General features: G+C 37.3%; 1 protein-coding gene across 2 annotated transcripts in view; it reads left to right on the top strand.

Moving 5' to 3' along the window:
• sh3kbp1 (SH3-domain kinase binding protein 1) overlaps positions 1–15,412 on the top strand; it is a 62,686-nt gene that overhangs the window by 18,143 nt on the left and 29,131 nt on the right. For both annotated transcript variants that reach the window (XM_030123531.1, XM_030123530.1), the window contains exons 3-4: positions 11,258–11,372; positions 15,055–15,161. In XM_030123531.1, the coding sequence (XP_029979391.1) occupies positions 11,258–11,372; positions 15,055–15,161 (222 nt within the window). The remainder of the gene's footprint in view (positions 1–11,257; positions 11,373–15,054; positions 15,162–15,412) is intronic.

Genomic DNA, 15,412 nt, shown 5'->3' with positions numbered 1-15,412 from the left:
AGGAGTTCCAGAGAATTCAGCCGCTCTGCTCCCTATGGTGAGAAATGTGAATGTTGTTCAGGTTCAGGTTGTCATTTAACCCATATGTTATGTACCTACCCAGCAGGTACAGAGCTTTTAGACTGGCTATTTTAAGATAACGTCTTCTATAATGGGTGTGCGCTTAGAACTCTGCCCTTTGATGGCCATCTTTGGGACCCCGGCTGAGTTGACTAGTCTGAGTTTCACACAGAGATCATTGCCTTCACATCATTACTGGCCAGACGCCGTCTTCTTTTACAATGGAAGCCTTCTAATCCTCCTTCGTTATCTCAGTGCATTAAGGATACAGTATCTTTTCTTAAACTGGAAAAAATTTAACACATAACGAAGGGATGTACTGACAAGTTTTTTCAGAAATGGCATCCATTTTTTGATTTTTGTACTGATTTAAGATTCCGGCTTGACTAGATGCTGTTGTGGAGATTGTCAAATATTTTGTGGAATAATGTGTATGTATGATCGAGACAGGGCATGGAGTGGATGGGGTGAGGTGGGGAGCTGGGTTTTGTTTTTTCTCTTTCTTTCTTTTCCTTTGTCTGTTTGTGTTTGTTAGTGTTCTAAATTTCAAAATTAAATGACATATCTGGGGGAAAAATATTTGCAACTGTGTATATTTTGCACTTCTGTTCTTCTTTGACTTTCTTACATGGATCTAATCGACACTAGTAGTCAATAGTCGAGTTCTATAAATTGGCTTAGAGTCTGGTTCTGACCAACTCTTTCTGCAAAGTGTCATGAGGTAACTTTTGGCGCTATATAAATAAAATTTGATTTGATTTGATTTATTTGTTCTTATGTATCTCTCCTTTACAGGGTGGGGAAGCAAAATTTACAATATTTTGAGGCAGGGATTGAAAGACAGTGTATGACCAATTAGTTTATTGAAAGTCATGAGAATTTATTTGCCACAAGAAAATTGACATAATAGAAAATGTTTTTATTCTATGTGTCCTCCTTCTTTCTCAATAACTGCCTTCACACGCTTCCTGAAACTTGCACAAGTGTTCCTCAAATATTCGGGTGACAACTTCTCCCATTCTTCTTTAATAGTATCTTCCAGACTTTCTCCTAATAGTTTTGCTCGTAGTCATTCTCTTCTTTACATTATAACCAGTCTTTATGGACACTCCAACTATTTTTGAAATCTCCTTTGGTGTGACGAGCGCATTCAGCAAATCACACACTCTTTGACATTTGCTTTCCTGATTACTCATGGGCAAAAGTTTCTGAAAAGGTCTGGATAATAGTGTTAGGTATGATTATGACATCAATATATGTTTGGTTTCAAAACAATTGACGTAGTGCCTGCTGAGAAAAAACAACTAAATGTTCATTGTATATTTTGCTTCCCCACCCTGTATGTGAAGCACTTTGTAACATGTTGTTTTAAAAAGTATTGTATAAATAAAGCTTTACTTACTTCTTCTCGTTTTAAGTTAAGTCTAAAAAGAAAGCAGAAATACTACATTTAGTTCCTTTAACCTACATCAGATACAGTGACTATATAATGAATGTATAATATTAGACAAAACTTTAACTTATCAACTTCTTCTCCTTCCTTTTTGAAACCGGACCATCTTAGTCAAATAATTTACTGGTACTTAGTAGAACATGTGACGCTGATAATCTTTGTTTTGTGGCTTTTTTCTCTTGGGTGAAAACAGCCACAATATATAATTTTGTCCTCAGTAACGTTTTCTATTATTTACTATTTTTGTCAATAAATGTTCTTTCTTGCAGTGGTACTAACAGCACTGAATGAATAATACTTACATCCAACATCTTTTGTACCATTTTGCTCAGAGAAAAGGAAAATGTTTCTGTGAAGAAAAACAGAAATCATTTGCGATTTTAACACCAAATCCAAACACTTGACTTGACATGAGCTTTGCTTTAACTTTACTTTAACACCACACTTTTTCAGTCGTTTCATAAAATATGCTCCAAGAAACAATTTTTCTTTGATATACACAGATACATGTCATACATCAAGCATTTCACAAATAAGTACATTGTATGTCATATGAAAACAGATTTAAGTTCCCATGTTCACTGTAGAGGAGACAAAAAAAAGTTTAAAAAAAAAAAAAAAATGCATGTCACCAAAAACAAAACAACAAAATATTATAATACAATTAAGTAAAATAAATAATACCTATTTAATGAGGACTATAAGAAAAAAAAATTATGAACAGAATATCATAAATGACAGCCCAAATAACACCAGCAACAAATCCACCCAACATCAGTTGTTCACATTAATCTCTCGTGACAGAGTCTTGCAACTTATGTTTTAATAGACTTGAGACTTAATTTTTACCTTTATAAACACAATGTCTGGATAGTGGCCAAACATGGGGAAGGGGTGGGACTAAATCAGTGTTTACTTCCAATGTAGAGAGACTGTGTTTGTTTTCTATCTGTGTTACATTCCAACTTTTTTCCTGATTGACTGATTGATCGATTGAGTTCTCCTTCATTCTATGAGTACGAAATAAAGTACTGAATTAGAAAAAAACATAGTGTTTGATAGGGCAGCATATTGGAAAAACAAAACTTTTATTTCATTAAGTAATCTCTAAACCAGAGGTGGGCAATTAATTCTCTTATGGGGCCACATAAGAAACTTTGACAGTTGTTAAGGGAGCCGGACCAATACACCTGCAGCTCTGCTCAAAATATATCTCTCTATAAACAGTAAACAACACAATGATGCAATGAAAATGTGGAGCAAAGCTTTGTTTGTTTGCATATCTCAGTTCCTTTTTTTTTTTCTTTGCCTGTGACTTCAGTGAACAAATATTTAGAAGTTCATGTTTTGTTAAAATCTCTGCATTCTGAATCAGTCTTTCTTTTTTTGGCAGTAGCTGGAATCTTCATGGGCTGAAACTGACCAACAAACCAATCAGTGTATAAACCTTATGCTAGGTACTAGGCCTGTAACGGTACACAAAATTTTCGGTTCGGCACGTTTTCAGTTTTGAAAGCCACGGTTCGTTTTTTTTTTTTTCGGTTCGGTACGGGACGAAAGAAAACCCCTCAAAATGTCTTTAATACATTTATGAATTTTTTTTTACATTTTCCCCCCAATTTTTGGACACAATAGAATATAGAAAAACAGGAATATAATTCTGCTGCTATAAATCAAGTAGAAAATAAAATAAATTACTAATATTACTAAATGTATTTTAAACATTAGTATTGCACTTTTCTCTGACAGGTTGTTTTGAACAAACAACAAAAAGTAAATCACAGTTCTGTAAGTTCACATTCTGCATAAAAATACCCAAAAAATTCCACATGAAGTGCAACATTAACAAGAGGACAAACTGGTATTCTCTTTAAACAAACTGAAGAGCAACAATGACAACAAAAAATTCACCAAATTATTTATTTTAGGACAGAGAACAAACTGTTTAGGACACTTTGTGTATGTGCGCGCGCGTGCAGGGTGCGATTTGTCTTTTTTTTTTGGGGTCGGAGCCGGGATGGGGGGTCCATAACTAACATAACTAATGTTGGCGTGAAACGAAAGAGAAACTTTATATACTTTCAACGTCCAACTCCTGGGTTCTATTCCTCTATTATACAGCGTACAGGAGAGAGAGAGAGCCAGACAGACAGACAGAGCTAGTGTAAGTGTTTTAGAACTACCGTAGTTCATAGGTGATAAACAATGTCCGTCTTATCACCGTCTCTTTCCCCGTTGTTGTCTTGAACTGACTGAACTGACCTGAACTGATCCCAAACGGGACTGTAATAATGGTGGAGGGTCCTCAGTCTCTTCCTTCCAGGTTCACATCATATTTGTTGTTTTTTTTTAACCTTATATCAGCTGCTATTTTGTATTTCAGGTCAATGTGCGCGCCCTTCAATATGTCCGTGTGGAACTTGTGCGGATTTAAAGTTCCGCATCAAACAATGTCTTTCATTCCTTTTTCTTTTTCTCAACATAGTGTGCCGTTTCGGTACAGCTGTGTACCGAACCGAACAGGTGTGTATCGAAATGGTTCAGTTCGGTACGTGTACCGTTACAGGCCTACTAAGTACGTGAAATACGCACGAAAAACATCAATTTAGCCGATCCTTCAAAATAAAAGCAGTGCTGTTGTATTGGTTACGTTAGCTACAATGATATATATTTATATTGACTTTTAATTTGTCAATTTGTGAACTCATGAGGGCCAGTCAGAGTCAGCTATTGGTCCGCTTGTGGTCCATGGACCGTATATTGCCCAGGTCTGCTCTAAACAGTCAGGATGTCCTCTACACAGAATGACACATTTTACCCTTGTAGTTTTGTTTTTAACACAATGCTGTGTAACTCATGTCACATACAATAGACAAAAATTGCTGGGCATTGCTGGGTCTCGTGAAAATTTATGTGTTTTGTTTTTTTTTCACTTTATCTGATCAATTAAACAGAAATACGAAACATCTGAGCCAATAAATATTAGGTAAATGGTTTTAAAAAATGTAAAACCACATAACCATCTTTAATTTATATTCTTATCATAAACATTCAGAATCAACACATCTCTCGACCTTCTCCATTCTGTGTTTATGAGTACTTGGAGATATTAGGCTTCCAAATCACGCCTCTGTAAGACGCATACAGACAACTAGCTTCCTAACAAATTGTAATATCACAAATCATGCACGTCTGAAATGTGAAGGTCAGATGTAAGGTCAGAACAGAAACATTCCACCTTCAACAAATGAATGCGGGAGCAGTCTTATGAATGGCGCATTCATCATTCTGCTCAGCGAAGGTCGAATGCTGAAGTAAAAATAAGTAGTACAAAGTTTAACACATTAAGATCCAGTTTTTATAATATTATCCTCTGTATGTTGAATTTTTCATGCATACTGAGAGCTTATTAAAGCTTATTATATCAAAACAGAGAAAACTGAGGAAAAAGTGACTTTTTCAGCAAAGATACCAATAACTGAAAAGAAAAAAGTGACTCCAACCACTGTAATTTATCAAACTCCATGGGTTTTACTGATAATGTTATAGAAGATGACAGAGTTTCCTACATTTAACCATTCCCAAGTGATTTATTATAATTTTTTATAACATTATCTGAATATTGCATTTTTTCATTGAAAATCGGGTATTTTCCTATATTTAGGTTACTGATTCATAAAAGCTCAGAATAAATTCAGAAGTTATTACATCAAAACCCAGAAACTTAAGGAAAAACTGTCTTTTTCAGCAAAATATGTCATTTGTCAAACTATATGGGTTTTACTGTTGAATCAGTGTTGTAGAAGATGACGGTGTTTCCTACATTTAACTATTCCTGGGTGATTTATTGTCATTTATTGTAATATTATCCTCTGAACACTACATTTTTTCATTGAAAACCAAGTATTTTCCTATATTTAAGTTACTGATTCATAAAAGCTCAGAATAAATTCAGAAGCTATTACATCAAAACCCAGAAACTGAAGGAAAAAATGTCTTTTTCAGCAAAATATATCATTTGTCCAACTCCATGGGTTTTACTGGTGAATCTGAAAGATTGCTGCAGAAGATGATGGGGTTTCCATGTTTACTACAGAGCCTCTGAACATCCAAATGGGTCATATCTGATGACCATGAAAATACGACAAACTGCATTTTACACCAATTATTTACATGTATTGACAGGATTAGTGAATCAACAGGGATTAAACAGCTCAGATTAGTAGATGTTTGGGTCTTTATGGGTTAATCCTGACATTTAACAATTTTACTGCATATACTGTTGTCTCAATATAGATCAGATACAGTATGAAAGTATGGAGTTTCACCAGCTAGTTGTATTTTCACATGTGTGTGGTTTTTTTGTGGTGGTGAAAACTGGGAAGTATTGAAGTTCACAGTGCCATGAAGGGAAGTAGAAAAATACCACAAGCAAAAGTCAGGTGTTCACATTTTACCAGTGCTAAATAAGTCCATGCATTGTCAGGTGTGGGCTCAGTTTGTGCTGACTGAACGTCACAGTTTGCTTTCGCTGTCAGACGGTCGGACAATGGGTCTGTGGAGGCTCACTGCAGCATTTGTGTGTGTGTGTGTGTGTGTGTGTGTGTGTGTGTGTATGGGTGTGTGTGTTTTGCGAGAGACAGAGGGAGACTGTGAGTAATGCAGTAATACCAGACTGGTCTGTCACAAGACTGCAGTTATGGGAATCAGTGACATTAAGCCTCGCAATGCTGATGAATGTGCATGTACAGGAAGTGGGGGATGTGGACAGGTTGAAAAGGCAAGAGGAAGTGATGGCGTCCACCCCCCCCTTTCTCCCGGTGTCGCCTCGGTAGTCGACTGGAAGACATAACTGACAGGGATAAGGGTGGTTTCAGTTATTACGCCGACATTTTCAGACAAAGGGAAGGTTAAAAGTTTTGTTTATTTCCACATTTGTCCAAGTTGTGTTTGACATTAATGGAAAACAATGTAAATGGGAAAAGGATACATCTGGATGCAGATGTTTTTCTAATTGATTGAATCGGGTTCTGCTTCGAGGTGCTTTTAAGGAACATTGTTGTTATACCTTTAGTACCTTTTAAAATAATGGTGATGTTTTGTATGTACACTTGCAGAAAAAATTATTAGACCATCAAAAGTCATCAAAGACAATGGTTATGCAAACAAGTACCAACTCCTGTGTGTATCATGTGACTAAAATAGACAGAAAAGAAAACACGCAATGCCTAAAAGCACTGTTTTTGTCAGTACAATGCCATAGCTATTGATCAAAGAACTGAAGTAATTTTGGTTATTATCAAGAAAAACATGGAAAATGGATAGATATCAGCTCTGAAATTAAACTCTTATGAACTATTTTTGTTATTAGTGTTTCATTTGTCCAAACAAATGCACCTTTAGTGTACCAGGCATTAAAATAACAAGATATTGAAGAAAACAAGGGTGGTCTAATAATTTTTTTCACGACTGTACGTTCTTATCTACTGTTTTATGTATGGTTTTCGTACTGACTTTTATGGTGTTTTATGTATACTTTTTATGTATATTTTTACTGTGGATGTATGGCTGTGATTTCTATTTTGCATAACTTCTGCTGCTGCTGCTGTCTTGGCCAGGACTAGAGCTGCATGATGTTGGGAAAGACTGACATTGCGATTTTTTGTAACCCTGTGATATATATTGCAATATGAAGAAATACTCAGTTGGATATAATAGCTGTACGGTGCTGATGTAAATGATCAAACAAATTAGTTGCGTTACCTCTTGTTCTGGTGACAGGTACGAGACACTGACGACACAGAACACGTGTTTCAATATCATCCTTCTTGTAGCTGAAATAGTTCCAGGTAACTGATGTTGCTTTTCTTTTTGGCACCAAATCTTTGTTTTCAATGATTTTTCTCATGTTCGTTGCTCATTTTTCAATGTTGTTGCACTTTGCAGGACCTGCGATGTGACTATTGCGCACACGTACATCATGATGGTGATGCTCAAATGATAGCTCTAGCCAGGACAGTCTTGAAAAAGAGATTTTTAATCTCAATGAGCTTTTTTCCTGGTTAAGTAAAGGTTATAACAATTATAACCAGGAAAGCACAGACCTCCGCCAAGGCAGATCAGCCCCCCCGCCTCCCAACACTACCAAAATTTAATAATTTCTTCCCTGTGCCTGTATCAACATTTCCTGAAAAGTTCATGAATATCCATCCATAACTTTTTGAGTTATCTTGCTAAAAGACAAACAAACAAACAGACAGACAGATAAACCCTGATGAAAACATAACCTCTGCCATTTCACTTGGCAGAGGTAATAATAAAAATATCAAGTTATTAATGTTGGCCACTTTGAGATGCATTAGCCAAGTGAAGTATTTCTGAAAAAAATTAATTACTTGCCCGTTAATGTAACCAGCCTGCCTCCATGTATGACTCAAAATACTCTAATCGGAAATGCTCAGTTCTGTGTTAAAAACCGCATCTTTCAGATTCTGATTCTATCTCGATCATCAAGTTCTCAAGTTTCTCAAAGCTTTATAAAAGAGGAAAAAACAGCAAGAACAGGAAGAGGTAAATGTTTAGTGGAGAAAATGTCAAGCACACAGGCATTGCACGTCAGAATCACATGTATAACTTGACATTAAATGCTTTGGAGGTCAAGCTAAACATTGTTCCACTGTGTTTTCTGGTCATTTCTGAGAAATAACGTCAATGGAGATGTCTGTAAAATTGGCAAAGCGGGTAAAAATAATATTTTGCATCACTGTTCTCATTGTGCATTTCACCAGCTCCCAATGGTTCCCAGCGCTCTTTCTTTCTATGTTTGTGTGTTGCTGATTTGTTTCAGAGCTACCGAGACTAATCTGTCCTGAAAAGTTGAAGCTGCGTCTGTGCATTGTTTTTTTATTTTTTCATTATCTGGGGAAGAGAAAGAGAACAAAGCTTTTAAAATATATGAGGCAGAACACAATGTTTAGCATTAAAGCAGTGGTTTGTATACTGCATGCTGTTAATGTTACACATAAACACACACACACACACACTGAAGCGTACATTATCCAGGTGTTTCCTGTTCAGATATGATGAATCATGTTGTCTTCCTCTTCTCATTTCAGCTGGGTTTCCTTTAACTCTGGGTTACCTCCATATCCCCACAGGAGGAATTGCAGTAGAGCATGAATGCAGTCCAAGTAGTAACAAAGGCTCCAAGAACAGCACAGTCTGCTTTGTTTCTCCATTTGTTTTTGCAAAACCACAACCTAATTAGACTCAGTTTCTTAGTATTAAAATTGACATTTTAATGCATAACAAATATAGTCATTTTTTACCTACGCTCCACTGATTTTTCATGACGCATAGAGCTGTAAACCTCTCATAAAAACAACAAATGTCTGCTTAATGCTGCAGATTTATGTGTAGGTTGAATGAGCTGTGTAGCGTCTTCCAGTTCAAAGATTTTTTTTTGTAGTCAGTCTGTGGGCCTGTCTGTAAATGTGACTTTCAGAATGACTATCTGTGTGTCTATATCTGTTTTTGCAGAACATGAAGGTGTGCAGTATACAGCGACAGAACCACTCTGGCTGCATGATCAATGCCTCCTTTCCTGGTTCTGCATTAAAACTGCATTAACCTACTTTGTAGAGTGCAAAAGGCAAATGTTGTTTAGCGGTAGCTGTTTAAGTGACTCTATGGTTTGCTTTGTCGTTATTATTAATAGTTAAATATATATAGATTTGTTTGGTACAAATGTTGATGCTGAGGAAACCGCAGAGAAGAGGAAGGCAGAAAACATTTAGAAAATTTATGGTGCGTCCTTGAGTTTTAATCAGCCACTTCCTACAGGATAAGTAGTTCACAAACCCCATGTCAGAATTAAATTAGCCTCTACAGCTGCAGGAATGTGAATCTCCTCTCAGCTGAGCGCCAATTTGTGGTTCAGGCTGATAAGACAGGGCGCGTTTTTTACTCAAGAATCAAACCTAGCTCCGTTCCTGACCTGGTAGCTCCTAAAATGGTTCTCAGCCCCTAGATGAGCTTCAGCTGTTGTCTAGGAAACGTCTCCTCCTTGTTGATATTTTTGGATCTTAGTGGCTCATTAAGGCCTTCACGCCACACCAGGCCATACACAACCAGAGTGTGTGTGCAGGGTTAGGTTCTGTGAGTCAGTATACCCAGGCCTGTCTGCTTCACTGAGCTGTGTTTGCCACAGGCCAGGGCTTATGAAACAGTGTCATGATGAATGTGGTGGGGAGATGTGAACCGTCATGTCGAGCTTTCCGGGCTTCCGTGTGTCTCCCTCTTTTTTTTTTTTTTTTAGTCGGTGGACTCTTCTCCTCCATCTGTCTGCTTGTTGATTTGTCTCATTTATCCACCCGCCTCTATCTTTTTCAGTTTTCTTGATCAGTTTCATGTGGCGTCTTGTGATTCCTTAGCCGAGTGAAAGTCACAGGCACAGAAAGTTACCAACAGACAAAGAAGAGAGGTTGCAGCAGAGGAGGAAGGGGTGGTTTTCTGTTTGGATATTTGTGTTTGTGTAATCTTTCTGGCCATCTGCAGGTAAACAGACACTCCAGAACCATCTCCAGCCACACAACTGCCATTATAACAGGCCGCGTAGGTGTCTTTATGTTTTCTTTGCAATTAAAGTGTCAAAAAATGTCTTTTTTTCTAAATCTTTTGCATCTTTGTTTTCAGGAAGAACTTAACTTTTCATATCTGGCCATTAATTATCATTATTATAAGTAATAAATGCTTAAAACAGTATATTTTAGTAAAAAGAAAAAACGGACTTGACATTTTTAGCATATTTATTATCAGAATCAACTGTACATGTCCATAACGAAACTTTTTGAAATCGCAAAAATAAACTTTGAATTATTTTACATCTCCTCAAACATGCTTTTTGGTCTTGAACATTCAGTATCCATATTGTAGCTTCAGATTCTTTATTTGTTTGGTTTTTAGGCTGTGTTGAAGTCTCTAAAACAGTTCCTTTTTATTTGTAACAGAGTCTGACCTTGCTACGGTAAAGTGTTAAATAGTATTGGCAAGCTCAGGATCTCAGCTTTCCGATGCCATTTGAATTTTGAGGATAGCATAAATTGAGTTACAGTCATTTGAGTGCGAAGTGCAAAATGCAGCGCTGGAGAGCTTGCCGTTGTTAAAGGGTTAAGAGCAATTTCTATACCAGAGCCATGGCTGCTCTGAACCTTTACAATTGCATTCTGCTGCTATGTAAATAAAAGTAATAGAACCCCTACTCAGGACATTGCACTACTACTTTGCGCTTCTCACTTTACTTAAAAAGACTTGACATTATTGCCGTTACTACCACCTGCACATCCTGCACATTCTATTGGTACTGGATTCGCTCTTCTGTGTGTTTGTCTATGTGTGTCTTTTTACTTTACTGTTTTCATATTTATATTTTCATTCTTGTCTGTCTTTATAATTGATATGTATATTTTTACTCTGAGTACCACACAGACAGAACACAAAAACAAATTTCGTTGCACTGCACAACAGTATTTTGCAAGGACAATAAAGCGTATTCTATTCTATCTATTCTATTCTAACACTCAGGGTGACTTCCTCAGCAGCAACACATCAACTTCCTATCAAAGCTGCTAGTAAATGAACTGTATTATCTCGTATACTTCACTCAACTGACCTTTTGTCTGTAAAATGCTCCTTATCTTCTTCCATTTCTCTCTACTGATGTTCTTCACCTTTCTGTCTCTGTAGGAGATAAAGAAAGAAGGAAAGAGGGATGGAGGACAGGCGAGCATGATCAAGTCCGAACTTTCCAACGGCAGGGCCAGCCCCGTGTGCGACTCAAGCGTACGACCGGCCAAGAAAGGTACCCACGCAATGCCCATACTTTACATTCATGCAACACTGCTCACTTTCTGTCTCACTGTCACTTTTTCTGGGTCAGAAATGACACATCTGAAACGTTCAAACACTTGATTTTAGCTTTCATTCATTCATTTATTTTCCGAGCTGCTTAATCCTCTCGAGGGTATTGGGAATGCTGGAGCTTATCCCAGCTACCATCAGGCGAAGGCATGTTAAATCCTGCTGCCATTTCATTGCTGGGCTGATGTTATTATATCTAGGAGAAAATTAGCAACATGTATCAGAAATCAAATGACAAGTAGCTGTTTTTGGAAATGCATCTTTCAGTACCAGAGCAGCATATAAAGAAAAGTAGGAGTATACACTATTTTTTTTCCGCGAATGTCTTAATTAAAATGCATGAAGTTTATAATATTGTGAGATAGAGCTGGATTATATGGTAAAAAAGATTGATTTCCCAAACAATTTATGACTTGAATTCAATGAATACATGAATCCAGCCACTGTTCCAGTACCAAGCGTGTATAAATGGTGAGGGTTTTGTCAAGAAGGGCATACACGTAAAACTTCGGTCAAATTAACCATTCAAATCATGAACACGACTTGCATACTGGATCGGTTAATAATGATCGCCACCGGTGCTGTTGACGAACAGGGTGCCGGCAGAAACTGGGCAACTGTTGATCGAAGAAAAAGAGGATGTGGACATGTATGTAGGAGAAGAACATGCAGATAGTTGGCGTGCATGAAGAAAATACATGGGACAGGGTCAGATGGAAACAGATGATTTGCTGTGGCAACCCTTAAAGTAGTAGCAGAAGTAATTTAATTGCTACATGAACCAATAGATAAAATATGATGATGAATGTTATCTCTTTCCTAAAATTATATGAAAGTTAACTCACTTTATTATCTCTATAGGGAAACTGTTTTGCATTTTACCCATCTTAATACACACACAGAGAACTTAGCATTAGCACCTAGCAGTAGCAGTAGCATTAGCACTTTGCAGATTAGGATCAGTGAGCTGCCATTGAAGGCAGTCTGGGACCAAAGCCAGATCTTCATCAGTACCTTGGTAAAAGGCACTGTATATAGAAGGAGAACATGCAGGATAGTTGGTGTGCAAGAAGAAAATACATGGGACAAGGTCACCCATAAAGGGAGCAACCAAAAGTAGCTGTAGTTGTAATTTAATGGCTACATGAAGCAAAGATAAAACATGATTCAAAAATGCTGTCTTTACTAAAATTATATAAAGGTTGACTCATTATACTGTCCCTGGAGGAATATTGCTCCCTGCATTTTACCCATCCTAATACACGCACGCAGTACCTAGCATTAGCTCCTAGCATTAGCATTAGCAGATTCAGATCAGTGAGATGCCATTGAAGACAATCTGGGACCAAAGCCAGATCTTCATCAGTACCTTGGTCAAAGTCACCGTATGTAGAAGGAGAACATGGCAGGATAGTTGGTGTGCAAGAAGAAAAGACACGGGACATGGTCAGATGGAAACAAGTCATTTGCAGCAGCAACCCATAAAGGCAGCAACCAAAAGTAGTAGTCGTAGTAGTAATTTAATGGCTACATGAAGCAAAGATAAAACATGATTCAAAAATGCTACCTCTTCACTAAAATTATCTAAAGGTTGACTCATTTTATTGTCCCTGGAGGGATATTACTTTCTGTATTTTACCCATCCTAATACACGCACACAGTACCTAGCATTAGCACCTAGCATTAGCATTAGCAGATTCGGATCAGTGAGCTGCCATTGAAGGCAGTTTGGGACCAAAGCCAGATCTTCATCAGTACCTTGGTCAAAGGCACCATATGTAGAAGGATGACATGCAGGATGGTTGGTATGCAAGAAGAAAAGACACAGGACATGGTCAGATGGAAACAAGTAACTTGCTGCAGCAACCCATAAAGGCAGCAACCAAAAGTAGTTGTAGTATTAGTATTAGTAGTAGTAATTTAATGGCTCAATGAAGCAAAGATAAAACATGATTCAAACATGCTATCTCTTAATTAAAATTATCTAAAGGTTGACTCATTTTATTGTCCCTGGGGGGATATTGCTCTCTGCTTTTTACCCGTCCTAGTACACACACACAGTACCTAGCATTAGCTCCTAGCATTAGCGTTAGCCAAATCTTCATCAGTTCTTTGGTCAAAGGCACTGACAGGAGAATTAGCATACAGTATGTGTATGTGTTTTTGATGAACAAACAAACTGAAAACAGAACCTTCTAGCTATGAGGCAGAAGTGTTAACCAGTGTGCCACTGCACCGCCCTAAAAGAAACACATTGTTAGCATAATACAAGAAACAAATAGGTTGCATTTTGAGTTTTTGTTTAGCAAGAAGTGTCTCCAGAGGAACAACCTTGATTTTGCGATAGCCTACATCAGGTAAATTCACACTCATTTATTAATACTACATCAGCAACATTGTTAATTCATAATGATGACAGCTGCAATGATTAATCAGTTAATGAGCAAGTATTTTGATGACAGATTTGACTCATTTTCCAAGAAACGAGACACAATTATTACATTATAGCTTCATAAATGTGAATGTTTTCAGGTTTCTGTTCTCCACTAAGACAGTAAAGTAAATATAAGAGCTGTGGAGCAAGATATTTGAGGATTTGATCTTTGGATATTATATTTTAGCATTTTTGATATTTTATAGACCAGATAATAAAAGCTGCAGGACACCCCTTCCATCTGTCGGAGCTACTCTTGGTTAAAATTGAAAGACTAAATGTAAATAGAAATGAAACTGACATTGTTTCACACTGTTATAGAAATGTGAAACCACTTTTCTAAGCTTCCGTGTCATGACACAGAATACAGAATCTGACCAGAGATTTGTAGTAACTTTCATTTATGTATTCACCCTCTGTACCTGTCTGGGAACGCCTGTGATTAACAGAAACCTGTTTCATGTAGTCAATTTTCTACAGTTAGAAAATACAAGGAAGGAATAAATACAGAAATTACAGTATATTGAAAGTAATTATAGATTTTTCAGCAAAACGGCTAAAAAAAAATCATGTTTTGCAATTATAATAAGAAAGTAATCAGTAAATTAATCACAAATTAAATTGAATCATGAGTTACAGCCCTAATGAGGTTAAAGATAAAAAACATGAAAAAACAAGGAAAGGCTTTAAAACCTCAGATTCATAGATCCTATTAGTGTTAGTCTGGATTTAGGTCAGACATTCCACAACACTGTAGAAATATTTGAGAGCACGCATGCCATACATGTGCCTTCATACACACATACTCACAAATATGTAGCCATGTGATTCCTTGGTGCTTCAAATGAAGAGGAGAGCCACCTGGTGGGTAACAGTGGGTATTACAGTATTATGCCCCAGCTGGTGTGGAATGACTCAAGAGTAATGAAGAGGCTAATGAGTGTTAGACAAACAACTGCAAGGCCAATGGGAAGCATTTGGTGTCTGAGCTGGTTAGTGTGACCACCATCTAATTGAAAGGTCAAAGGTCAGCATGCCAGGCCACAGCCACAGGCTTTTGAGTTAGTCATTGAACACCTGCTCAGTCACTGTAAGTCAGGGGATTATGGGTAACTGCACAGAGCTAAGCATGTGACATGTAAGCTGAAAATATGTACTCTCCTGGTCTTTCCGTGTGTGTGTTCTGCAGGAGAGCAAATCCGTAAGCGAAGATGTAAAGCCGCCTTCAGCTACGTGCCTCAGCACGAGGATGAGCTGGAGTTGAAAATAGGAGACATCATTGAGGTCATCGCAGAGGTAAGACTGCTTCCATTTTGGTGGAGTTATGATGTGATGATAGTGAGGAAAAATCAGCTCCAAAAACACAAAACACCCATAATTATAACATTTGAAGATGTCCAATGCATTTTATAGCAAGAGATGCTGGTGAAAAAAATACAATATAATCCCAAATGCTAAATGTATCATACAATGTATTATTGCGAAATGTAAAGATATGATGCTGAAACATAGACCCACACAATAAATAAAACCTTAACTATTAAGGA

Source organism: Sphaeramia orbicularis, chromosome 20, assembly GCF_902148855.1.
Source record: "Sphaeramia orbicularis chromosome 20, fSphaOr1.1, whole genome shotgun sequence".
Taxonomy (NCBI): Eukaryota; Metazoa; Chordata; class Actinopteri; order Kurtiformes; family Apogonidae; genus Sphaeramia; species Sphaeramia orbicularis.
This window is presented reverse-complemented; position numbering and strand designations above follow the sequence as displayed.